Source organism: Dipodomys spectabilis, unplaced genomic scaffold, assembly GCF_019054845.1.
Source record: "Dipodomys spectabilis isolate Male_0828 unplaced genomic scaffold, ASM1905484v1 ptg000043l, whole genome shotgun sequence".
Lineage (NCBI taxonomy): Eukaryota > Metazoa > Chordata > Mammalia > Rodentia > Heteromyidae > Dipodomys > Dipodomys spectabilis.
In genome coordinates this window covers 16975397-17003234 of record NW_024870720.1, presented here as the reverse complement: position 1 = coordinate 17003234, position 27838 = coordinate 16975397, and the positions used below count along the sequence as shown (strand labels likewise).

General features: G+C 44.8%; 1 protein-coding gene across 2 annotated transcripts; it reads right to left on the bottom strand.

Moving 5' to 3' along the window:
• Positions 1 to 74: 74 nt before the first annotated feature.
• Rest (RE1 silencing transcription factor) lies at positions 75 to 27838 on the bottom strand. 2 transcript variants are annotated; one of them, XM_042678302.1, is made up of 4 exons: positions 27539 to 27838; positions 23245 to 24151; positions 11343 to 11426; positions 75 to 3447 (listed from the first exon to the last, which is right to left on the bottom strand). In XM_042678302.1, exons 2-4 carry the CDS (start codon positions 24140 to 24142, stop codon positions 1130 to 1132), a joined length of 3300 nt encoding a protein of 1099 aa, XP_042534236.1. In that variant the 5' UTR covers positions 24143 to 24151; positions 27539 to 27838; the 3' UTR covers positions 75 to 1129. The 2 variants fall into 2 exon arrangements, with proteins under 2 accessions (XP_042534236.1, XP_042534237.1); XM_042678303.1 differs by lacking the exon at positions 27539 to 27838 and adding an exon at positions 26807 to 26863.

Sequence of the window (27838 nt, the reverse complement as noted above, 5' to 3'; positions counted from 1 at the left end):
AGCGCTAGCCTTGAGCTGAAGAGCTGAGGGACAGCTCCCAGGCCCAGAGTTCAGGCCCCATGACCGGACCCCCCCCCCAAAAAAAAAGTAACTGTGTCAGAAAAGGCTCAAATTCTAATGGTTGATATTGGAGATAAAAATTCAATGTGGAACCTAGTGGTTTGTTGCAAAATCAAATAAGCTGTGAATTTACTATATCCATTCAAAATAAATAACATGGTGAAACATATTCTGGCATAGATATAAAAGGTGAAGATCAAAATCAATCGAACCTGCATATTCAGGTTTCATCTGCTCACAAACTTTCACACACTATTATTCTGCAAAAAAAAAAAAACCAAAAACAAAAAAAGCCTCAAAGAAAATAACTGCCCTTTTGCAAACAAGCCTGAAAACATCCCTTCCCAAAGAGGAAAAAAAATAAACATGCATATATATATATATGTATATATATATATATGTATAAAGTGTTACTGTTCACACAAATGCTATTCTAGAAAAAAAATTTAACTGCATAGGTTAAAAAAAAAACAATGTGCAACATTTTAAGCCATTAAAGCACCCCCCCAACAAATCCCACCCAAATCACTGTTTTATAAAGATGATTAACATATGAACATGAAATAAGATCAAAATTCAGGAAGTAAATACCTGGACTGATAACAACATCCACTATTGGGAGCATTTTTCTTCAACGTAAATACCTTTTTCATTTCTAAAGAAATCTTAAAGTGCTAATTTTACATAAAGCAGGCAAATTCTTCAAGTAATTTGCTATTAAGCCAATTCTTATCAAGGACAACAAGAAACTAAAAGTAAAGTAAAAGAGAAGACAAAAAATGACAAGTAACTGGACAAAGCAATAGAATGCTATATAACATGCTGGCTTTCTCACTTCAACTGGCTAAGTATGGCTAAGATTTAGGTATCTGCTTGGTTTCATTACATTAACTCCATTAGATTTGCTAAAAATCAACAGATACACATAAAGTCCTAAGGAAAAGAATGTCACTTAAAAATTGATACTGGTCACTAATTAAAGCAATCTTAGTAAGTTTGCTTACTCCCATAAATGAAGTTTAAAAACTGCAAGATCTTACTAAGAAATGCAACCTAGTCCAAAGTTTAATTACTCTTGCCCTTTTGCTGCTTTTTCAAGGAAGTACACATTAACCAAATGGCGATTGAGGTGTTTGCTGTAATCTTTCTCCTTTCTAAAAGAACGATCACAGAAGATACAAACAAAATCTCCCTCAGCCACTTTGCCTGCCAAAGCTTCCTTTGGACTTTTTGTACTAGTTTCTTGTGGAACAGGCCGAGCTCCGTGTAATCCAGAGTCATCACTCCCTTCTGACATGTTGTCGCTTAGGTCACTTCCATCGTGACTGTGGATGCCTTCATCTTCATCAATTTCCTGAGTATCATTTACTGCCACAGTAACAGGAGGTGAAGCCAAAGCTGTATCAGACACTGCCTGGCATTCTTCCGTTGGAAGACACAATGATTCTTCACCAGCTGGGTCTTTACCAGGGGCATTCTCTGTTGTGTTCTGTTCAGTGTTCATTTCCTTCTCACACGTCACAGCTGAGTCAGTCTTATATTTGTCATCTGAAGTTTCACCACTTGTCATACTCAAGTTTTGTTCACTGGATGAAACACTGGTAGATTCCTTGGAAGCAGCAAGATCAGTTGGATTCTTATTCGCCTCTTCGATTCCTTCTTTTTGTAGAAGGGCTTCTTTATTTTCTTCACCTTCAGAGGATAGTTTTTGGTCTTTTAACTCTTCTCTTATGTTTTCCTTTGGAAGTGATGACAATGGTGCTAAGAGATCCTGTGTGCTTGCATTTTCCTTTACAAGTTGGCTACCTTTAACAGGCACTAAGCCAACTTCAATAAGGACTTGCTCCTGTCGTGCCATTTCACTCTGAATGTTGGACTTTTCCTTTTTATTGTCTTTTCTGGGAGATGACCGTTTGGAAACCACCTCCATCTGGAAAGGCGGCTCAATGGGATGAAGAGGCTCTGTCTGAGCCAACTCCTGAACAACCTCCATCTGTTCGGGCTCCATGGGAACAGCCTCAGGTGAAATCACCTCCATCTGAACAGGCTCCATGGAAAGAGGCACTTCCATCTGAGACGACTCCTTCTCAGTCACCTCCAGGCGAGCAGGCTGCATGGGAAGAGGCACGTCCATCTGAGCCACCTCCAGGTGGGCAGCCTGCATGGGAAGAGGCACTTCCATCTGAGCCGACCCCTTCTCAGTCACCTCCAGGTGGGCAGGCTCCATGGGAAGAGGCACGTCCATCTGAGCCGACCCCTTCTCAGTCACCTCCAGGTGGGCAGGCTCCATGGGAAGAGGCACGTCCATCTGAGCCGACCCCTTCTCAGTCACCTCCAGGTGGGCAGGCTCCATGGGAAGAGGCACGTCCATCTGAGCCGACCCCTTCTCAGTCACCTCCAGGTGGGCAGGCTCCTTGGGAAGAGGCACTTCCATCTGAGCCGACTCCTTCTCAGCCACCTCCACTTGAGCAGAATCCTTAAGAGGAGTCAGTTCCATCTGACTCTCCATTTGAGCAGGCCTCTTCAGGGCAGGCTCCATCTGAGGAACCTCTGTCTGAGCAGACCCCTTCTGTACGGCCTCCTTCAAGGTAGACTTACTCTTTTTACTTGATTTACTTTTCAGAGATTTCTTCTTTGAGCTTTTTTTCATGGAGGTATTTTGCTTCTTATTTTCCTCCTTATTCTCCATTTTGCCATCACCCTTTGGCACTTCTTGACTATTTTTGGATTTGCTTTCTGATTTCTTTTTCTTTTTCATCACAGGTCCCTCCCCATTCACAGGATCATGCAAGGAATGGACTTCGGCTTCCATCTTTCTTTTGCTTTTCTTGGTTTTACAGGATTTTTCCAAATTATTTCCTGGGTGCACATCCACGTCTTTAGTCTCTGTTGTGGATTTGCGAGTTCTGGTAGTGACTTGGACCACTGAGACATTATTAGAAGGCTTTTTCTCTTTTTTCTCCACCTTTACAGGTTTTTCATTTTTCTTTCCAGCCATGTCTCCCTTTGCTTTTGTCTGCTCTGATTCTGATTTTTCATTGGTAACATTATTATCAGTCAAGTCAGCCTCTCGTTTTTTGGTTTTCTTTAGTTTCACTTTTGAAACATCCATTGTTTTGTTAGGACAAGTAGGATGCTTTGATTTGAAATGATACTGTAAGTTACACTTCTTGGAAGCTGCATAGTCACATACAGGGCAATTGAACTGCCGTGGGTTAACATGTAGCTCTACATGTTTTTTGAAGTTGCTTCTATCTGCTGTTTTGTAATCACAGTGAGGGCAATTAAGAGGTTTAGGCCCATTATGAACCTGTCTTGCATGGCGGGTAACTTCATGTTGATTAGAGGCCACATAACTGCACTGATCACATTTAAATGGCTTCTCACCTGAAGGTGAACAAGAGGTGTTAGAAAACAGTATAAAAGGTAAATCCAAGATTAAAATATACTTCAGAAATCAAAAATATAAAATAACCACAAAGACAATTTGTTGAAAAGGCTGCATCATGCACGTTACATTTACCATATTTATTTGTATAACTATTTTTATCCCTTAACACTGATTCTCAAATCAAGCAGAGGAATAACTGTCCCAGCCAACGATCCTCTTCAGAGAAGTTCAAGCTAAACTCTGATGAACTAGTAAAGAACAGTGGAAAATACAGACTTGGTGGCAAAGTTCACCTGGAAGCTGGGCGCTGGTGGCTCACGCCTATAATCCTAGCTACTCAGGAGGCTGAATCTGAGAATAGGGGTTCAAAGTCAGCCCGGCAGGAAAGGCAATGAGTCTCATCTCCAATTAACCACCAGAAAACTGGAAGTGGCGCTGTGGCCCAAATGAAGAGCGCTCACCTTGATCTGAAGAGCTCAGGGACAGGGCCCAGGCCTAGAGTTCAAGCCCCATGACTAAACAAAAACAAAGTTCATCTGGACACTGAATGTTATCTGAGGCTCAGAGAAAACAGTATAATAATCCCTCATGTTTAGGTATACAAATGGGAATGTAACAAAAAAAATTCCCAAGGCTGGGAAGGTTGCTCACTCAGTGGTAGAGTGCTTGCCCTGCATGCATGAGGCCCTGGGTTCTATTTCTCAGCACCACATAAGCAGAAAAAGCTGGAAGTGGCACTGTGGCTCTAGTGGCAGAGCTTTAGCCTTGAGCTCAAGAGTTGAGGGACAGCACCCAGGCCCAGAGTTCAAGCCCTATGACCGACAAAAAGAAAAAGAAAAAAGAAAAAGAAAATTCCCATCCACTTTTAAGGTAAATCTTGAGAGAAATATCTTTCATGTTGGGCTATATATGCTCTCAGGCCCAAGGCACAAAAAATTTTTAAACTGTGCTTTACCCTGAGGGAACAAAAGAAATAAAAGACTTTTTTTTTTTTTGGTACTGAATAACCCTTTTATGGACCATAACAGGTAAGTTTCATTCACTCAGCAAGGTTTTCCAACCCAGAGCTGCTGTTTAATAGAGGGATAATAAAAAGGTACCCAAGGCAATTATTCAGAAAATTTTATTCTTTTCCTCCTCTCATCTTTTCCATACAATGAACAAACTAGATAGTAAAATACAAATAGATATGGTATGTAACATAACCAAACCAAACAAAATTACAGATACACATAAAACCAGAACCACCCCCACCCCCACACTTAGAAAGATAAGAATAACACATTCTACCTCAATACATACCCATCTAGATCACATTTTAGCAAAATATTACCAAATGGTATCCATACCCCACTGGTCCAATGGAATGCATAGTAGAGAAATGGAAATTGACATTTATGAAAATTTATCTCTCGAACATTCTCAAATTCATATCATAAAAGTTTTTCATAAAGATTCAGCAAACCCACGTAGATGTTACACAATTAGAAAATAGTCATAGAGGGAAGGGGTGACACTGTCCAAAAAGAATACTCTTTACCTGACTTGTGTAACTGTACATCACTTTTATAGTAATAAAAAAATTAATTTCAAGGAGCAGGGAATGTGTCTTAGTGGTAGAGTGCTTGCCTAACATGCATGAATCCCTGGGTTCCATTCCTCAGTAGCACACACACAGAAAAAGCCAGAAGTGGCGCTGTGGCTCAAGTGGAACAGTGTTAGCTTTGAGGAAAAGAAACTCAGGGACAGTGCCCATGCCCTGAGTACAAGTCACAGGACTGGAAAAAAAAAAAAAAGCCGGGCGCCAGTGGCTCACGCCTATAATCCTAGCTACTCAGGAGGTTGAGATCTGAGGATCGCAGTTCAAAGCCAGCCCCGGCAGGAAAAGTCCGTGAAACTCTTATCTCCAATAAACCACCAGAAAATCGGAAGTGGTGCTATAGCTCAAGTGGTAGAGTGCTTTCCTTGAGCTGAAGAGCTGAGGGACAGCATCCAAGCCCAGAGTTCAAGCCATGCAACCAACATTAAAAAAAAAAAAAGCAAGGCTGGGAAGGTGGCTCAGTGGTAGAGCGCTTGCCTTGTATGCCTGAGGCCCTGGGTTAGATTCCTCAGCACCACATAAGCAGGGGGAAAAAAAGCTGGAAGTGGCGCTGTGGCTCAAGTGGTAGAGCGCTAGCCTTAAGAGATAGTGCCCAACGCAGAGTTCAGGCCCCACAACCGGACCCAAAAAAGCAGGCACTGGTGGCTCACGCCTGAAATCCTAGCTACTAAGGAGGTTGAGATCTGAGGATCAGGGTTTAAAGCCAGCCCAGGTAGGAAAGTCCATGAAACCCTTATCTCCAATTTACCACCAGAAAACCAGAAGAGGTACTGTGGCTCAAGTGATAGAGCACTAGCTTTGAGTTAAAGAGTTCAGGGAAAGCACCTAGGCCCAGAGTTCAGGCCCCACGACCAACCAAAAAAAAAAAAAAAAAAAATAATAATATTTTGAACCAGGTGCCAGTGGCTCACACCTGTAATCCTAGCTACTAGCTACTCAGAAGGCTGAGATGCATGGATCCTGGATCAAAGCCAGCCTTAACAGGAAAGTCTAAGAGGCTAATCTCACTTTAAAACACACACACACACACACACACACACAAAACAAAACAAAAAAAACAGCCTTAACAGGAAAAGTCTAAGAGACTAATCTCACTTTAAAATACACACACACAAAACAAAACAAAAAAAACAGAAGTGGAGCTGCTGTTCAAGTGGTAGAGCACTAGCTTTTAACAAAAAAGTTCTCTCTCATATGTACTACTGAGCTCAATAGTAGAACACTCCACCAGCCTAGCAAGCAGGAAGGGCTGAGTATACAACTTTCCCACTCCAAGGGGAAGGGGGGGGGGGGGGGCAAGATTGGACATAACTCTTTATGACAGCTTCTCCATGAAGATTTGGAAAAGAAACTTGAGGATGTCAGTATCGAGTACTAAGACACCTCAAATTTATTAGGCAGAAATGGTAATAAAATGACTAGCCAACTTGATAGGATGGTGTCTCTGCATTTTCACCAATATGCAATGCTCTATTATCAAACCAGTAGTGTGGTTCCTCCCTAGTATGGCCTGGGAAGCCCAACTTGTGGTAAGAAAGGCTCCAAGTAACCAAAAGACCAATGTGGTTTCAAATTGTCATTTTGGGACTGGGAATGTGGCTTGGTGGTAGAGTGCTTGCCTAGCATGCATAAAGCCCTGAGTTGGATTCCTCAGTAACACATAAACAGAAAAAGACAGAAGTGGGCTGGGAAGATGGCTCAGTGGTAGAGCGCTTGCCTTGCATGCATGAGGCCCTGGGTTCGATTCCTCAGCACCACATAAGCAAAAAGAAAAAAGCCGGAAGTGGCACTGTGGCTCAAGTGGTAGAGCGCTAGCCTTGAGCTGAAGAGCTGAGGGACATCACCCAGGCCCAGAGTTCAGGCCCCATGACCGGACCCAAAAAAAAAAAAAAGCCAGAAGTGGTGCTATGGCTCAAGCGGTAGAGTGCTAGCCTTGAGCAAAAGCTCAGGCACAATGTCCAAGCCCAGAATTCAAGCCCCCCCCCCCCCAGGGGGGGTGCGCAGGGGACCACACAGACTGTTACTTTGTCTAAAATGTATTAATTTAATAAATCTAACAGAGCCTAATCTCTAAAAACAAGACAGACTGAGCTGAGCAACAGAGAAAACACCCCCAGATAACTCCACACAACCCAATCAGATATAACCCATCTCACTTTATTGCAAATTCTGTCAGCAAGTTCTATTAAAAGGGAATCTGTTGGAGGATAGGTACAAGCAGGAGGGGGTTGGGCTAGCAAAGGAGGAGTGAATGGGGATGAATACAGGCAGTCTCTATTATTTGCATATATGAAAACATAACAATGAGCCAGGCACCGGTGGCTCACGCCTGTAATCCTAGCTACTAAGGAGGCTTAGATCTGAGGATCACGGTTCAAAGCCAGCCCAGGCAGGAAAGTTCGTGAGACTCTTATCTCCAATAAACTGCCCCCCCCATCCCTCCCCCACTAGAAAACTGAAAGTGGTGCTGTGGCTCAAGCGGTAGAACGCTCGCCTTGAGCTGAAGAGCACAAGGATAGCGCCCAAGCCAGAGTTCGAAGCCCCACAACCGACAAAAAAAAAAAAAAAAAAGCAACAATGAAACCTGTTGAGGTTGTTTTAAGGAGGTAAAGGAGGGTGATAGAGGGGGTGAAGTTGATGCGACACACTGCATATGTGAAAATACCACAATGAACCCAACTCCTTATACAACTAATATAGGCTAATTAAAAAAGAAATACATCTAGGGCTGGGAAGGTGGCTCAGTGGTGGAGCGCTTGCCTTGCATGCATGAGGCCCTGGGTTCGATTCCTCAGCACCACATAAGCAAAAAGAAAAAAGCCGGAAGTGGTGCTGTGGCTCAAGTGGTAGAATGCTAGCCTTGAGCTGAAGAGCTGAAGGACAGCGCTCAGGCCCAGAGTTCAGGCCCCACGACCAGACCCAAAAAAATAAAAAAAAGAAATACATCTAAAGTATACACATGACTGGAAATGTCATAAAAGCTTTTTTTTTTTTTTGTCATCAGGCTTGAACTCTGGGCCTGGGCCCAGTGTCACTTCCAGTTTTCTAGTGGTTTATTGGAGATAAAGAGTTTCATGGACTTTTCTGCCGGGCAGGCTTTGAACCTTCAATCCTCAGATCTCAGTCTCCTGAGTAGCTAGGACTACAGTCATGAGCCACCAGCACCTAGCAAAAGCTGAAAATTCAACATACTTATACACAGAAGTAGCTAATCCTTTTTTTTTGGGGGGGGGGGGGCAATCCTGGGCCTTGAACTCAGGGCCTATCCCTGAGCTTCTTTTGCTCAAGGCTAGAACTCTACCACTTGAAAGCCACAGTGCCACTTCTGGCATCCTTTGTATCTGTGGTACTGAGGAATCAAACCCAGCGCTTCATGCATGCTAGGCAAACACGCTTTTTTTTACCGTGGGGCTTAAACTTTGGGCCTAAGCACTGTCCCTCAGCAGTTCAGCTCAAGGAGAGCACTCTACCATTTCAGCCACAGCACCACTTCTAGTGACTCACGCCTGTGACCCTAGCTACTGAGGAGGCTGAGATCTGATATTCGGGGTTCAAAAACCAGCCAGGGCAGGAAAGTCTCTGAGACTCTTATCGCCAATTAACCACAAGAAACCTGGAAGTGGCCCTGTGGCTGAAAGCACTAACTATGAGCAAAAAAGCTCACAGATAGCACCCAGGCCCTGAGTTCAAGTCTTACAACTGACCACACACACACACACACACACACACACACACACACACACACACACACACACACACACACACACACACACACACACACACACACACACACACACACACACACACACACACACACACACACACACACAATTCAAAATTCCAGCCAACACTTAGCAAACCCAAATAAAACTATTGCAGGTGGTCCTGGCCTGTAATCAAAGCTACTCAAAAGCTGATAGTGAATACAAAGGATGGAAGACAGCCTGGGCAGATAAAACCAAGAGTCTTATCTCCAATTAGAAAAAAAAAAGGAAGTGGCGCTGTAGCTCAAGTGGTAGAGCACTAGCCTTGAGCTGAAGAGCTGAGGGACAGCACCCAGGCCCAGAGTTCAAAAAAAAAACTGGAAGTGGAGATGTGGCTCAAGTGGTAGAGTTAAGAGTAATATGCAAAGCTAGACACTGGTAGCTCACGCCTATAATCCTACCTACTCAGGAGGCTGAGATCTGAGGATCACAGTTCAAAGCCAGCCCAGGCAGGAAAGTTCATCAAACTCTTATCTCCAATAAACCACTAGAAAACCAGAAGTGGTGCTGTGGCTCAAGGGGTAGAGCGCTCACCTCGAGCTGAAGAGCACGAGGACAGTGCCCAAGCCCAGAGTTCAAGCCCCATGACCGACCAAAAAAAAAAAAAAAAGTAGCATGCAAATAATCCAAGACAGAGAGTCTGAGTTCAAGCCCATAAAAAACACTCAACTAGATGTGACTTCAACTGAGTCTCCCAGGGCAAGCATCAAAAATTTAATCTCCAGTTTATAAGTTTAAAGAAACAAAAGAGGGCTGGGAATGTGGCTTAGTGGTAGAGTGCTTGCCTAGCATGCATGAAACCCTGGGTTCGAGTCTTCAGTTCCACATAAACAGAAAAAGCCAGAAGTAGCACTGTGGGGTAGAGTGCTAACCTTGAGCAAAAGAAGCTCAGGAACAGTTCCCAGGCTCTGTGTTCAAGCGTCATATTGGCAAAAAAAAAAAAAAAAAGGAACAGAAGAAAAGCTAAATGACATCATGAGAAAGCAAGTAGACATAACCAAAAAAGAAGACATTCCACAAAGGAAAATGGCCTTATTTCTCACCACATTGAATTTACACAACACAGTTATAAAGACTAAAATGAGTTAACTCATCCTTGCCCATGCTAAGCAAAAGCTCACTCATCACAGCACTAACTGCACAGATGCCACCCAGACTTTGTTGATAGGGATCATGTCTGATGCTGTACAACAGTCCAATAATAATAATAATAATAAAGATTCCAAGGTACCTTTTGGAGAATGCTCTCAGGAAAGCACATAAAAGCAGTAATGTGAGATTCGGGGCTGGGAATGTGGCTCAGTGATAAGAGTGCTTGCCTAGCATGCATGAAGCCCTGGGTTAGATTCCTCAGTATCATAAACAGAAAAAGTCAGAAGTTGGTGCTGTGGCTCAAGTGGTACAATGCTAGCCTTAAGAAAAGGAAGCTCAGAGACAATGTCCAGGCCCTGAGTTCAAGCCTAGGACAGGACAGGACAGGTCAGGACAGGAAAGGAAGAGAGGAAAGAGAGGTTAAGTTCAAGTATATAAGCTCAGGAAATTCAGAAGAAATGCCTTTCATTAACATATTAAGTATGTAGTCAAGGAAACCAAGGTAGACAACTAAGAAGTTCATTCGTGTAACAGGCTAAGGAGGAAGGACTGCAGAGAGATGAGGGATAAAATAGGTTTTTGTCATATGGCCCAGACAGGCCTGAGACTTTTTGTATACTGCCATGCTGATCTCAAGCTCCTGGTTCCTCCTAGCCACAATACCCTAAGTGCTGAGATGAGTCATGGAATGCCATACCTGGTATAACAACTTGCTTTTAAATATAGCTCTGTATTAATATATTCTTAGAACCTTCGATCAGTTTCAAAATTATACTGAAAGAAAGCCATAAATGAATGGCTCAGTTCCAGACATAGAACTTCCTATGCTACAGCTGCAGCTCAGTGGTGGACTGGATGTACAGGATAGAACAAAGACAATCCCTAGCACAACCAAAACAAGGGGGGAGAGGCATTAAGACAGGAGGCAACTACTTCATAATGGCAGTTTACAACAACAAAAAATACAGTCCTGGGGCTGGGAAGTTGGCTTAGTGGTAGAGTGCTTGCCTCGCATGCATGAGGCCTTGGGTTAGATTCCTCAGCACCACATAAGCAGAAAGAAGCTGGAAGTGGTACTGTGGCTCAAGTGGTAGAGCGCTAGCCTTGAGCTGAAGAGCTGAGGGACAGCATCCAGGCCCAGAGTTCAAGCCCCAGGACCGGACCCAAAAAATAAAAGTAAAATACAGTCCTGCTAGGGGCAGGTGGCTCACACCTGTAATCAATCCTAGCTACTCAGGAAGCTGAGATCTGAGGATCGCCACCGTTCAAAGCCAGCCCGGGCAGGAGAGTACATGAAACTCTTATCTCCAATAAACAACTCAGAAAACCGGAAGTGGCATTGTGGCTCAAGTGGTAGAGCTCTAGCCAGGCCCAGAGTTCAAGCCCCACAACTGACCAAAAAAAAAAAAAAATACAGTCCCAATTTCTTACCAACCTGAGTGAGTGCGCATGTGTCTGGTTAGATGAGTCTTCTGAGAACTTGAATATGGACAAAGTTCACATTTATATGGGCGTTCTCCTGCGAAAAGATTATTAACAATGCAACAATAATCAGTAATAAACACTTTTTTAACTAAGTTACTCTTTTTTCTTATCTCTGACAGCACAAGATTTGGGGGTTTAGTTTGTTGTACAGGTACTGGCCCTGAATGCAGGGCTTCTCACTCATGCAGTTTTTTCACCTATGGCTGGCACTCAACCACCTGAGTTATACCTCTACTACAGGCTTTCTACTAATGAACTGGAGATAAGTTCAGGCTGGCCTCAAACCTCCATTCGCACATCTCAGCTTCCCAAGAAGCAAGGGCTATAGGCTTGAGCCACTGGGGCCACCAGACTAGGTCTTTTACAATGTATTAGAAATGCAAATGATTAGCAGAGGTGGTAGCTCATGCCTATAATCACAGAGGCAAATTCAAAGCCATCTAAGACTGCTTTGCCAGCAAGACCCTTTCGTCTTTTTTTCCGGAGGGGAGGGGGAAGGGTGTTCTAGTATTGGGAGTTTGAAATCAGGGTCTCCCAACATCACTTGACTTTTGGGTTGGCTTTTGGCTTGTTCGCTAAAAGCTGGCATTTTAACAATTAAGCCACACCTCCACTTTTGATTTTTACTGGTTAATAAGAAATGAAGGTCACATAGACTTTCTGCCTAAGCTGGCTTTGAACTGTGATCCTCAGATCTCCACCTCCTGACAAAGATTACAGAAGTGAGGCACCAGCACCCAGCTCTCTTTCTTGAAAATAAAGCAGAACAACAGGGCACTGACCAAAATGAACTAAGCAACTTAATGGCAGCGATGGGAGGGAGGGAACAAATGGGAAAGAGGGAACAGCTGATGCTATGCAAAACAAAAGAAATGTACATACCACCCAATGTGGAAGAAATAACTGTATGGCAAAGCTCATAGAACTCATAAATGTTATAGACCGTGATAGACAATTTGCTCCATGAAAGTTAGAATGTGTTTGTGACTTTTTACTGAGCATCACTATTCCACAATACTGTGAAATTTGGGAAATTATGTAATCACTTAATCACAATTTAAAAAAGAAAATAAAGCAGAACAAAATAAATTATTTACTTTAGAATTTATATAACTACATGGGTTCAACTCTGCTGACATCATTAGCTTTCTAAATTCTCTTTGTCCTATTTTCAATGATGCTACACATTACATTGAGATGCTATTTTCACAGAGTATTCAGGAGAGTTTGTTTTGTCTTTGTGGTTTTTCTGGGATAGGGCTTTCATCTGAAGATTCTCCTAACCTAAGCCTCCACAATGAAATGAACACCTGAATGGACTCAGATCTGGCTTCAAGGAATAATAACATTTATTTAACTAGAATTTCCCTTGGCTAGGGCCTGGGCACTGTCCCTGAGCCCTTGCTCAAGACTAGCCTCTACCAAATTTGAACCATACAGCTCCACTTCCAGTTTTCAGTGGCTAATCTGGAAATAAGAATTTCACAGACTTCCCTACCCTGGCTGGCTCTGAACTGCAATCCACAGATCTCAACATCTTGAGTAGCTAGGATTACAGGTGTGAGCCACCAGTGCTAGGCTTAGGGATGTATCTTAATGACAGAGCATACTCTATGCAATTTCAAGGTATTGAGTTGAAACTCCAGCACCAAAAAAAACAGATGTTTCCTGATGCTATATTTTGAGTAATTTTTTGTTTTGGTCAGTGATAGGGCTTAAACTCTGGGCTTGGGCGCTGTCCCTGTGCTCTTCAGCTCAAGGCAAGCACTCTACCGCTTGAGCCACAGCGCCACTTCAGGTTTTCTAGTTGTTTATTGGAGATAAGAGTCTCAAGGACTTTCCTGCCCAGGCTGGCTTTGAACCAAGATCCTCAGATCTCAGCCTCCTAAGTAACTAGTATTACAGGCATGAGCCACCGGCGCCCGGCTTTGAGTAATTTTTTTTTGGGTCCAGTTCAGGGCCTCGGCGTTGTCCCTCAACTCTTCAGCTCAAGGCTAGCGCTCTACCACTTGAGCCACAGCGCCACTTCCGGCTTTTTTCTTTTTGCTTATGTGGTGCTGAGGAATCGAACCCAGGGCCTCATGCATGCAAGGCAAGTGCTCTACCACTGAGCCACCTTCCCAGCCCTCCCAGATTATTTATAAAGATAAAAAAAAGTTAGAATGAACTTGTGACTTTGAAATTATGTAATCAATTAATCACAATAAAAAAAAAAAAAAAAAAAGAACCTCGGGGAAGGGAGCGAGGGAGGGGATGGTAGGAGGAAAACAATGGAGGGGGTAACAATGTTCAAGAGGAAGTGTACTCATTACCTCACTCATGTAACTGTAACCCTCTGTATAGTATCTTTACAATAAAAAAAAAAAAATTTAAAAAAAAAAAGGGCTCCCAGATTATTTATTTATAAAGATAAAAAAAATGGGCTGGGAAGGTGGCTCAGTGGTAGAGCACTTGCCTTGCATGCATGAGGCCCTGGGTTCGATTCCTCAGCACCACATAAGCAAAAAGAAAAAAGCCGGAAGTGGCACTGTGGCTCAAGTGGTAGAGCGCTAGCCTTGAGCTGAAGAGCTGAGGGACAATGAACAGGCCCAGAGTTCAGGCCCCACAACCGGACCCAAAAAATAAATAAATAAATAATCTGGGAGAGAAGGAGGGAACACATGACACTGTGTAGCAGAAAATGTACTCATTACCTGACTCACATAAATGTAACCCCTCTATGTATCACCTCTATAATAACAATAAAGTAAATTTAAAAAAAAAAAAAAAGAAAGAATGAATGAATCTGGACTGAGTGAAAACCTGCCAACCATGCGTGAAGGTACTGAGTTCAATTTCCAGTAGAAGAAAATAATTAAGTTAATTAATGACGAATCTATCATTTAAAATTGTTGGTCAGAACATGAGTGATAGTGGTATTGCTATAAGCTAAAAATTCACATAGTGGAGGCAACATTTATGAAATAGGTAGGTCATCCATATTAAATTATAAAGCCTTATAGACCAAGAGCAAATGAAGTTTATAGGTCAGTGATGCAGTACTAACGAATTTAATTAGCACTGTAACAATTACATGCCTCTACCCTGGAACTCAGAAGGCTGAGACAGGAAGACAAGTGCAAGGCCAAACTGTGCTACAGTAAGAGGCCCTATCTCAAAGGGGAAAAAAAGTTTAATTCTCAAAGGCAGGACCTGTGTGTATGTGGGCATGTGTATACACATACACTTTTTTTTTTCTTTTGTTATGGGCTGTGAACCACAAATAGTTTTTTGTTTTTTTTTAATGAAACCATTATCTACTCTTGCCACAAAATAGTAATTATGACATTGAGCAAATTACTTAACAATTCAGCTTCCCCACCTATGAAAATAAGTTATGTTCTTTCCTTTTTATTTTTGGTGCCATCCCTGGGGCTTAAACTGTGCTATGAACTGCTTTTTGCTCAAGACTAACACTTTACCACTTGAGCCACAGCTCCACTTCCAGGGTTGTTTTGTTTAGGTAGTTAATTGGAGATAAGAGTCTCTTCGAAGACTTTCCTGCCCAAGCTGGCTTTGAATTGCAGACCTCACATCTCAGCCTCCTGAGTAGCTAGGGTTACAGGATTGAGCTCCAACATCCAGTGGTAAAGTATTTTAGTGGTGTGATCAGGTCTGAGCTTGATCATATCCCAAGGGGAAGGGGGAGGCACATGCACTAGACACTATCATGTATCTAATATAATGGAACAACAAAAAGATGTCATTAGAAAAAGAATGGTGATGAGCCAGAGCATTCCCCACAATGACTCCATGACCATTAGTGGGTACTCTACTTCAAGCTATGGCAGGATTAAAATAATTAAATCACGTTAATATTTTCTGTAAAGATACTGATGGCCGATGAATCTCCTAATTGGATAAGGAATAAAGAAAAAATGCCTATCAAAACCACAAAGGAAAAAGAAACCATATAGTAAGGTGAAGATTTCATATCTACCAGGATGACTGCAAACAGGCATACTAACAGTATTGATGAGGATAGGAGGTATAGACCTCATACACTGATGGTAGAATTAAAAAATGGTCCAGAAAATCTGGCAGTTCCAGAAAAGTTAAGCATCAGTATAAACAGATGTCATAGTCCTGCAATTGCACCCAAAAAAATAAACCTCAGAGAAATAAAAAGGTATATCTATAAAGCTTACAGGTGATTGTTCACAACATCATTATTCATGACAGCCAAGAAGTAGAAACAAGCCTGGTGGCTCACGCCTATAATACTAGCTACTCAGGAGAGATCTGAGGATTTTGGTTCAATGTCAGCCTCCTGAATAGGTAGGATTATAGGCCTGAGCCATTGGTGCCTGGTCAAAAAGATTCTTTAATTTATTAAGTCCAGAGTCCGTGTCTTGCCTACATTAGTACTCCAGAAGCTAAGATCTGAAGATTGGGGTTTGAAGCCAGCCTAGACAGGAAGGTCCTTGAGATTCTTTTTTTTTTTTTTTTTTTTTTTTTTGGGGGGGGGGGGGGTCCGGTCATGGGGCCTGAACTCTGGGCCTGGGTGCTGTCCCTCAGCTCTTCAGCTCAAGGCTAGTGCTCTACCACTTGAGCCACAGCGCCACTTCCGGCTTTTTTCTTTTTGCTTATGTGGTGCTGAGGAACCGAACGCAGGGCCTCAGACATGGAAGGCAAGCGCTCTACCACTGAGCCACCTTCCCAGCCCTGGTCCTTGAGATTCTTATCTCCAATTAACTAACAAAAAGCTGGGAGTGGAAATGTGGCTCAAGTGGTAGCACACCAGCCTTGAGTAAAAAAGCCAAGGGACAATGCCCAGACTTATAGTCCAAAAATTAAAAAAAAAAGCAATTATGCACTAATATTAAAACCAAAAAATTAACCATTTTTTATTAAAAAGGTCATCTTGAAAGAAAGTGATCTCTGGCAAACACCTCACCATGATTTCCTATAGAATGGTATGCTTTTATTGTTACTATAAAAGTGATGTACAAAGGGGTTAAAGTTACATTAAGTCAAGTAAAGTGTACATTTCTTTTTAGACAACCCCTTCCTTCAGTTCTCCCATTTTTCCCTCCCACCCACAAGTTGTATAGTTTGTTTTCAACATAGCGTCTAGTGAGCACCACTGATGCATTTGTTCACTTTTGTCCCTCCATTTCTGTGTAGCATGATACACTTTAATCTTTGGATAATACTTATATGTCACCTTAGTCCACTGTTTCAGGCTTTCAAATCTTTAGTTTTCCTCTCTAAGCACATACTACAATAGAGGCTGTTTCTTCAATGGGCTTTAAATTCTTCAAGACTGGCATAGATACTCTTTACCTGACTTATGTAACTGTAACCCCTCTGTATATTACCATAACAATAAAAAAAATGTTTAAAGCCAGGTGCTAGTGGCTCACACCTGTAATCCTAGCTACTAAGGAGGCTGAGATCTAAGGACCATGGTCCTGGAACAGGAAAGTCCATGAGACTCTTACCTCCAACAAACCACCAGAAAACCAGAAGTGGCACTGTGGCTTAAGTGGTAGAGCATTCACCTTAAGCTAAGAGCTCAGGGACAGCACCAAGGCCCAGAGTTCAAGCCCCACGAGTACCCAAAGAAACTATTCTAGCAAGGCAAGGGAAATCCACCTGTAATCCTATCTACTCTTCTGAAGATAAAGATTTAAGGCCAGCCTGGACAGAAAAGTCCAGCAACAAAGCTGGACTAGAAGTGCAGTTCAAGAAGCAAAGCACCAGCCATGAGCAAAAATCACCTGAAGAGCTTAAAGCCCTGAATTCAAGCTCTGGTACTGGCACACACACACACACAACAGCTACTAAATTAGAATGGGTGTGTTAGTACACAGCTATATAATATATAACATAATATAATCCCAGCTTTTGGGAAAAGGGAGGACACAGGTAGGAGGCAAAGTTCAAGGCCAGTACTGGCCAAGTTAAGAAGACTATCTCCTAAAACAAAATAAAGAGGGCAAGGTATAGCTCAAGTGGTATAGCTCTGCCCTGGCAATCTCATGGCCCAGGATACAAACTTCCTATCAAAAAATAAGTATTGGGGCAGGGAGTAGGGGGGGAAGGGAGGATGGAAAGGAATAAGAAGGGGAAACAAAGGAGGAGGCAACAATGCTTGATAAGAAATGTACTCATTACCTTGCCCATGTAATTGTAACCCCTCTGTACGGGATTTTCACAATAAAAATTAAAAAAAAAAAAAAAATAATAAGTACTGAAAGCCAGTGAGCTGAAGAGCTGAGGAACAGTGCTCAGGCTCAGAGTTCAAACCCCATGAACGACAAAAAAAAAAAAAAGAAAGAAAAGGAAAGAAAACCAGGTGCCAGTGGCTCACGCCTGTAACCTTAGCTACTTAGGAGGCTGAGATCTGAGGATCAGAGTTCAAAGCCAGCCCAGGCAGGAAACTCTGTGAGACTCTTATCTCCAATTAATCACCAGAAAACCTGAAGTGGTGCTGTGGCTCAAATGGGTAGAACCCTCACCTTGAGCTAAAGACCTTTAGAACCCTCAAGGTGAGGGTTCTACCCATTTTAGCGTCCAAGCCCACAGTACAAGCCCCACAAACAACAAACAACAAAAAGTATTGGGCTGAGAATGTGGCTTAGTGGCAGAGTGCTTGCCTAGCATGAATAAAGCCCTGGGTTTGACCCCACAGCACCACATAAACAGAGAAAGTCGGAAATGGCACTCTGGCTCAAGTGGCAGAGTGCTAGCCTTGAGCAAAACAAACTCAGAGACAGCCAGGCGCCGGTAGCTACTCAGGAGGCTGAGATCTGAGGATCTCGGTTCAAAGCCAGCCCGGACAGGAAAGTCCGTGAGACTCTTATCTCCAATAAACCACTCAAAAACAGGAAGTGGAGCTGTGGCTCAAGTGGTAGAGCGCTCTCCTTGAGCTGAAGAGCTCAGGGACAGCACCCAAGCCTAGAGTTCAAGCCCCACAACCAAAAAAAAAAAAAAAAAAAACTCAGAGACAGTGCTCAGGCCCTGAGTTCAAGCCCCAAGACTGGAAAAAAAAAAAAAGTGGGAAGGTGTCTCAGTGGTAGAGTGCTTGCCTTGCATGCATGAGGCCCTGGGTTTGATTCTTCAGCACCACATAAGCAGAAAAAGCTGAAAGTGGCTCTGTGGCTCAAGTGGTAGAGCACTAGTCTTGAAGAGCTGAGGGACAGCCCTCAGGCCCAGAGTTCAGGCCCACGACCGGACCCAAAAAATAAATGGAAAAAAAAAAAAACAGAGTAGAGGCTGACTATGAAAAGCTTCTACACACTGAATAAAAACCACCCTAGGGGGCTGGGAAGGTGGCTCAGTGGTAGAGCGCTTGCCTTGCATGTATGAGGCCTTGGGTTCAATTCCTCAGCATCACATAAGCAAAAAGAAAAAAGCCAAGGCTGGGAAGGTAGCTCAGTGATACAGCACTTGCCTTGCATGCATGAGGCCCTGGGTTCGATTCCTCAGCACCACATAAGCAAAAAGAAAAAAGCCGGAAGTGCACTGTGGCTGAAGTGGTAGAATGCTAGTCTTGAGCTGAAGAGCTGAGGGACAGCGCCCAGGCCCAGAGTTCAGGCCCCACGACTGGATCCAAAAAAAAAAAAAAAGGGGGGGGGGGGGGCTAGTAGGCTCAAACCTATAATCCTAGCTATTCTACCTATTCAGAAAATTGAGATCTAATGATCAGTTCAAAGCCAGTCCAAGGCAAGAAAGTCCATGAACACTCATCTCTGAAAGAAGCCAGAACTGGAGCTGTGGCTCAAGTGGTAGGTAGAACACCAATTTTGAGCATAAAATCTCAAGGACAGTCACACAACCTGAGGTGAAGCCTCAAAACTTGAGCAAACAAAAACAAAAACTCACACCTACAATTCTAGCTACTCGGGAGGCTGAGATCTGAAGATCACAGTTCAAAGCCAGTCCAGGCAGGAAAGTCCCCTGCCTCTTATCTCCAATTGACCATCAAAATGCCAGAAATGGAGGTGAGGCTCAAATGATAGAGTGTTAGCCTTAAGTGAAAAAGCTCAGGAACAGCACCAGACCCTGATTTTAAACCCCAGTATTGGCACCAAAAATAAATAAAAACCAACCCTCAGAAAAGAAACAAAGAAAATGGTTGAGGGCGAATATTCAGATAAGTCTACATGCACACTAGAACTCAATCTATGACCTGACACAATTATCTTACTTTGCTTATTTATCCTTTTAATCCCTGTAGGGTTTGGTAATATTCCTTCTCATTCCTGATATTGACAATTTGTCTTCACTTTTGTTCTTAGTCTGAAATTGTAAAATTTTTTTGTTGTTTTGAGGGTTTTTTTGTTGTTTTGATCAGTACTGATGTTTGAACTCTGGGCTTTACGCTTGCTAGACAAGTACTCCAAATTTTTCAGTTTAAATTAGATTACATTTGTTGTACAAATGGAGTTTCACAGTTAAATTTCCATACATGCATACAATGTATACAATCACCCTCACCCTGTATCCTTTCTCTTATCACACTCCTCTCAAAACAATCTCAAGGGCTGGGAATGTGGCTTAGTGGTAGAGTGCTTGCTAGTATGCATGAGGCCCTGGGTTCAATTCCTCAGCACCACATAAGCAGAAAGGGCCGGAAGTGGCGCTGTGGGCTCAAGTGGTAGGACCCTAGCCTTGAGCTGAAGAGCTGAGGGACAGCACCCAGGCCCAGAGTTCAACAACAACAAAAAATCTCATCAGGTTTCATTGTTCTATTTTCATACATGTGAACAAACTACCTAGACCACATCCATGTTATTCACCCACAAGGTACTATAACTCCCACCCCTGCCTAGTGATTAACAGCTTTCAGAGAAGTTCCTTAAGTCATCTTCATACATATTTGCAGGATATTTCTAACTTATTTACCCTCCATCTTTTTCTCTCTCCTACCATCCCAGGTTTGGCTGATGAGGGTTTTTGTTTTTCTGGGCCTGGATTCTGTCCCTTAGCTGGTACTCTATCACTTGAGCCACAGCTCTATTTCCAGGTTTTTTTTGGTAGCTTAATGGAGACAAAGGTTTTTATGTTTTGTTTTGGCCTCAACTCTGGGCTTGGGTGCTGTCCCTCAGCTCCTCAGCTTAGGCTAGAGCTCTACCACTTGAGCCACAGTGTCACTTCCAGCTTTTTCTTATGTGGTGCTGAGGAATTGAACCTAGGGCCTCATGCATACAAGGCAAGCACTCTACCACTGACCCACCTTCCCAGCCCAGAGACAAAGAGGTTTTTTGTGAGGATTTTTGTTGTTGTTTTTTGCCAGACTTTTTCCATTTATTTGGTACTGAAGACTCCAACCCAGGGCTTCATGCATGCTATTGGCAAGCACTCTACCACTAAGCTACATTCCCTACTAGAGACAAGAGTCTTATAGAGGGCTTAGAGAATGTGGCTTAGTGGTAGGATGCTTGCCTAGCTTGTATGAAGTCCTGGGTTTGATTCCTCACTACAACATAAACATAAAAAGCTGGAAGTGGTATTGTGGCTCAAGTGGTAGAGTGCTAGCTTCCAGCAAAGAAGCTCAGGGACAGTGCCCAGACCCTGAGTTCAAGCTCCAGGACTGGCAAAAAAAAAAAAAAAAAAATCTAGTAGAAACTTTCCTGTCCAGCCTGGCTTCAAATCTCGATCATCAGAACTCAGCCCCTTGAGTAGCTAGGATTACATACCAGAGCCACCAGTACCAGGCTCCTCCTTCCATTTACAGTCTTATCATTAGTTATGCTCTATGTGTGTGATCTATATATAACACATTATATACATATATTTAACACACATATACATTTATGCATACAGATCTATATATATGTACATGTCCATGATTATGTATATCTTAAAATCTAGCTTCTACGTATGAGTGAAAACACACTATTTAACTTGAATTTGGCTCATTACACTAAGGTTCTCCAAGTGCATCCATTTTCCTGAAAAATGACATTTCCCTTTTTCTTTATAATTTTTCATATACTTACAAGTTCCAAAATGTTTCCTTTTGGTTCCAGGAGTAGACCCCAGGGCCACAGGCATGTGTTCTACAGTTGGGCTCCACTCTCTAACAACCCTCAGTTCTTGACAGAGTTGTACTTATGGATTACATAGGTCCTCTTTGACCTATGTGCACTGGAATATGCTAAACATAATTGTTTCTTGTCAGAAAAGGGATTCTGTATTCCACATGTGTGCTTTTTTAGGAAACTGGCTTGGATGAGTGGTAATTCCACTCTCTTTCCAAACTAACTTCTCACATTTCTATCATTTGATGAGAAAGACAAGTTGTTCCACTTAGAGACTATGCCATAAGTCAAGTGTTTTAAGCTTGAGTGCTCTATTAAATGCACTATGTAAGATTCATCATTGGGTTTTCTTGTCTGTCTAAGCTCTCCTGGAACTAGGAATGTGAGTTAGAGATAGAGTGCTTGCCTAGCATACATGAAGTCCTGGATTTGATTCCTCAGTACCACAAAAACATAAAAAGCCAGAAGTAGTGCTGTGGCTCAAGTGGTAAAGTGTTAGCCTTGAGCAAAAAGAAGCTCAGGGACAGTGCCCATGCCCAGAGTTCAAGTCTCAGGACTGGCAAAATAAATAAATAAATAAGCTCTCAATTCCACTGTGAAACTACAGTGCGTGTTAGTAGTCATTATCACATAGATCCACAAACTTAAAAGCAGTCAAATTTTGGGACATGCAATCTATCTAATATCGCAAGATGTTACACTATATATTTGAGGAAGCACACTAGTAAGATGTCTTATGGACAAGCCAGGCACTGGTGGTTTGTGAATGTAATCCAGCCTACTTAGGAAGCTAAGATCTTAGGATCACAGTTCAAAGCCAGCAAAGACATGAAAGGGAAATGAGACAGATTTCCAATTAACCATCAAAAATAGCTGAACTGGAGCTTTGGCTCAAGTGGTAGTCCTAGCCTTAAGAAGAAAAAAAAAAATCAGAGACAGCTCCCAGGTCCTGAGTGCAATCCCCAGGACTGAAAAGATTTATGTCTGTTCTTATTTCTGAGCTGGTACTGTAGCTCAGATTCTCATGTAACTGGTGCTCTACCATATGAGTCACACCTGAAGTTCCAGCCTTTAGCTGGCTAACTCTAAGTAAGAGTCTCTTAGATAGCCAGGCACAGGAGCCTCATGCCTGTAATCCTAGTAACTCAGGAGGCTGAGATCTGAGGATCGCAGTTAAAGCTGGCCTGGGTAGGAAAGTCCATGAGACTTTTTTTTTAATTGTATTTTATTTTTTTTATTGTGAAAATACTGTACAGAGGAGTTACAATTACCTGGGCAAGGTAATGAGTACATTTCTTAACAAGCATTGTTGCCTCTTCCTTTGTTTCCCCTTCCCATCCCTTCCCATCCCCCCCCACCATGAATCTCCAATAAACCACTAAAAAACCGGAAGTGGTGTTGTGGCTCAAGCAGTAGAACCCTTGCCTTGAGCTGAAGAGCTTAAGGGACAGTGCCCAAGCCCAGAGTTCAAGCCCCACAACCAACAAAAAAAGTCTCTCAGATTTGTCTGCCCAGACTGCTTTCAAACCTCAATTCTCAGCCTCTTAAGTAACTAGGATCACAGGTGTGAGCCACCAAGGCCAGGCTTCTTGTGGCTGTTTTTTTTTTTAAATAATTCAGGGCTCCCCATGTTTCATTTCTTTATTGAATCCCCCAAACAAATGTATGTTCTACTCCATGAAGAAAATGGAGCACAAAGAGGTCTAACATCACCACAATAGTAAGTAATGGAATCTAGACTCTTTGAAGCACTATTTAAGTAAAGCTGACCAGAAATCAGAAGTGAGAATAGAACTTAATGGACTAAAAAGCTTCTCTTACCTGTATGAGTCCGAACATGTTGGACATAATTGTTTTTTCTGTCAGAAAAGTAGTTGCATTTGCCACATGTGTACACTTTCCTTGGGAAATGGTTTCTTAAGTGTTTCCTCCAGTGATACTCGCTTACTGTCGTATAAGTACAAATGATGCACTTGTAGACACGCTCATTATCCCCAGCCCGAGTGTGGTGTTTCAAGTGTGCAGTATAATGATCGTATCGATTGGTATTATAGCCACAGCGGTCACATCGAATGGGGCCCTTTGAGAAATCTCCCTCCTCCGGAGTGGAAGAGCCAGATTCCCTGGCTTTGGCTTGCTTCTCTGCACTTTCTTCCACAAAAAACTTCTTGGCACTATGGACTCTGATATGGTGCACAAACTGCTCCTCAGATTCTGCTTCATACTGGCATGGCTTACAGCGAAAGGGTTTGCTCTTCGAGTTCTTGCATTTGTCCTCTGCTCCAGATGTTTCAGGAGGAAGATCTTTAGTGGAGCTGTAGACTTCAGGGGCAGCTGATGAGGCCTCAAAGACAGGCTGTGGTTCTGCAACACTAAGCTCCATACTTCTCAGTTCCATGCTTCCTAACCCATCAGCTTCACCTTTCATTACAGCAGATTCCTCAAGTCCTTCTCCATCACTATCTGAAAAGTTGTTATCGCCAACAGGCATCAATTCCGCCATCTGTCTCTCTTCTCCAACCAGATAATCACAGCAGTTGCCATTGACTTCCCCAGTTAAGGCTACGTTTGCTAACATGATAAGCTGAGGGGCAGCCAGCTCAGCTTTGGAGAGGTCATGCAAGTCATACATGTCATTAGTTAAGGCCATGCCCATGTTGCCACTGTTGGTGAACAAACCTCCTCCTCCAGAAGACTGGCCCATCACTTGGGTAGCCATAATTGCGTTCTGAATAAAGAACAAACAAAAGAGCACCTGTTAAAACCAACTCTAAGAGGAAAACTAAAAGCATCATTCAGGCTCCTCATGACCAAAAACAACTGCTTATTGAACACAATCTCTAAAATTCAATAAGACTCAATAACTACTAACAACAAACTCTGGATACTCAAGGTTGAATATGATCAAGATCCAGAATAGGATGGGTCCAGGGGCTCATGCCTATAATCCTAGCTACTCTGGAGGCTGAGATCTGAGGATCAAAGTTCAAAGTCACCCTGGGCAAGAAAGTCCCTGAGACTCATCTCCAGTTAATCACATAAAAAACCAGAAGTGGCACTGTGGCTCTAGCTCAAGTGGTAGAGTGATAGCCTTGAGCTGAAGAGCTGAGGGACAGCGCCCAGGCCCAGAGTGCAGGCCCAATGACCAACAACAACAACAAAAGCAACAGATAAGCCAGGGGGCTGGCGGCTCACACAGGCAATTGTAGTCACTCAGGAGGCTACAATCTGAAGATCCCAGTTCAAAGCCACCAAAAGTCACCCTACGCCACTCTCATCTCCACCAAACTACCAAAAAGGAGGAAGTGGAGCTGTAGCTCAAATGGTAGAGCACTAGCCTTGAGCAAAAGAAACTCAAGGACAATGCCTAGTCCCTTAGTTCAAGACACAGGACAGGCACAGAAAAAAAAAAAAGTGGGGCTGGGAAAGTGGCTCAGTGGTAGAGCGCTTGACTTGCAAGCATGAGGCCCTGGATTCCTCAGCACCACATAAGCAGAAAAAGCCGGAAGTGGCTCTATGGCTCAAGTAGCACTAGTCTTAAGTTGAAGAGCTGAGGGACAGCGCCCAGACCCAAAGTTCAAGGTCCACACTGACAAAAAATTTTTAAAAAAGAAATTATACAAACTAGGGAAGGTTTCACCTGTAATCCTACCTACTCAAGAGGTTGAGATCATAAATCTTGATTGGAACCTAGCCCAAGGCAGAAAAGGGCAAGAGACTTGTATCTTCAATTAACCACCAAAAAGCCAGAGTGGAGCTGTGACTCCAGTAATAAGAATGCCAGCCTTCAGCAAAACAGCTGAGGGACAGTGCCCAGTATCAACATTAGTTAGGCAGATATTAATTCTCAATTTTCTTTACTGAAATCGCTCACAAATCAAATCCTCATCTACAAAAAAAAATCGGGCTGGGAAGGTGGCTCAGTGGTAGAGCGCTTGCCCTGCATGCCTGAGGTCTTGGGTTCGATTACTCAGCACCACATAAACAAAAAGAAAAAAGCCGGAAGTGGTGCTGTGGCTCAAGTGGTAGAGTGCTAGCCTTGAGCTGAAGAGCTGAGGGACAGAGCCCAGGCCTAGAGTTCAGGCCCCAGGACCGGACTCAAAAAAAATAAACAAAAATAAATAAATAAAAAATCCTACCACTTTTTTTAACATAATTCAGTTATCAAGAAGATCTACCATTGCCCTTGCAAGTGCTCAAAATATCTTTCAGGAGTGTAGGGGGCAATCTTCATTTTTATACTAACTAAAAAGAAATTTTCAATATAATACCAGAGTAGTAAACAGTCCTCCCACTTTTGTCCTTCAATAGTTTAGTGGTAGGAACCAGAAAGCCTAGGAATCATTCTTTGCCTAAAGGAGGTAAAGGAGTCTGGAAGAAAATCTACAGTGATTGTTTAGTTGAATTTCTTAAGAACTTGACTAGCTCAACTACCTCCAAAAGAATAAAATTACTGAGAACAAAGTATTTCACCTCTCCATTTTTGATGACACCCCAAATTTAAAAGGCAAGAATTTTAAAAATCCCATAATTGGAAACGTCACAAATGAGTGTATTTTTTTTTTCCCTAACACCGCAACTGCATCGTACTGAAGCTCAACAGGGCAATCTGCAACTTTCGGCATTGTGTTCCACTTGGCCTACTTGGCTAGAGGAAGCCATTACGAGATCACCTTCTTGAAAACAAGTTGGGTGTTTTGTCTTAACGAAGTTACTTCGCGGGCGAAGAGGCGCTGCCTATCAGACTCGGTGTCCTCTTGCAAATCAGAAGAAGAAAAGTAGGGGAAGGTGCCAAACACAGAAAAGCCGAGCACACGCAAGGCAATGCTTTTCACCCACACAAACAGACGCGAGCCCGTTAAGTAACGCGCACCAACAGCGTGAGCAAATGCCATCAGACCGCGGGGCCCGCCGTTCCGCCGCCGCCCGGCCCGGGGCTCCGACCGCCGCCCGGACACCCACGTCCCGGGCGCCCCCACCCCTCCCGGGCCGCCGCCCTGCGCGCGAGGTTAGGTTTTCCCGGTGAGACCGGGCGAGCCCAGCCCGAGGGCCCCCGAGCAGCACGCCATTCCTCCGAGCCCCGCCGCCGCGCCGGCCCCGGCGGCGGCATTCCGGGCTGAAATAGGCATTCGGCCATTTTCTCAAAATACCCAGCACAAAGCAGCCTTTGGAGCTCGGGCGCTCTCGCTTCCTCTCCGCCCGGCCCGCTCCCCGCACGCCCTCGCCACCGCTCGAGGAGCCGCCCCGCGCCGTCGCGTCGCTCCTCCCCGGCCCCCCGACTCCGCCGGCCGGCAGAGGGGGGCACCTCTGGTCGGCTGGCCGGGTCTTCCCGGGCCTGCCACCCCCTCCCCGGGCCCGCGTCCGGAAAGAGGCGCAAAGTTACCGAGGGGCCAGGGGTCCGAGATCCGCCGATCGCCGATCCCGGACCCCGGACGAGGCTCGGCGGCGCCCCCCCCCCCCGCCCGAGGCGTCGGGCCCCGGGGAGCCCCACGCGGGCCGCCCCCGCACCCCGGAAGTTTGCGAACTTCGCTCCCCCACAGAGCCCGGCGGGACGCGCGCCCAGGCTGGGCCAGCGCCGTCGGCCGCGCCGCCCAAATCGCTGTCCAGCCCTCGAGCGACTCCGCCCGCGCCCCGGGGCTGACTCAACGCGCCCGGCCGCGCCGCTCGGCTCCTTCCGGCCGGGGGCACGGGCTGGGGGAGGGGGCGCGGGGCAGCGGCGGGACCGGGGCCCCCGGGTGCACGAGCCAGTCTCAGGACGGGGACCTCGAGCAGCTCCGCGCTCGGCCTCCGAGATCGCGGCCGGGAGAGGCGTGCGGCCCGTGCACAGGCGGCGGCGGCGGCGGCGGCGGCCGGGCCTCGGCTGAGGAGGGGTCCCGGAGACGGGCCGCTCCGCACCGGCGCCCCCCGGCCCAGCCCCCGGGCCCGCCGCGCTGTAACCCGACTCCGCCCGCCCCCGCCCCCGCCCCCGCCGGGCGCGGCAGCACTCGCCGCAGCCGCTGTATCTGCAAATCAGCCCTGGACAGCGCCTCGCGCCGCGTCCTTCCGCGCCCTCCCCTCCCCGCCGCCGCCCGGCCCTCCCCACGCCCGCGGCCCCCCGGCCCCGCGCGCGCCTCACTCGCCGTCCTCGGCTCCCGGGGGGCGCTCGGGCCTGCGCCGCCGCTCCTGCTCCGACTACTTTTCTTTGTTGCTGGAGTTTCGGGAGAGGGGAGAAAAGTTAGGCGCCGGGGCCGTCAAGGACCGCGAAGGCCCAGGACTGAGACGAGACAGTCTACTCAAGCCGCCGGCCCTCGATCTGCCGTCCCCGTCGCTGCCGCCACTCGGGTCTCGGGCCCCGGGCCTCGGCGACTCTCGATCTGTTGTTGCGCGGCGAGCTCGCGGGAGCCGCACATTCCACCACAGGACGCTGCGCCGCGCA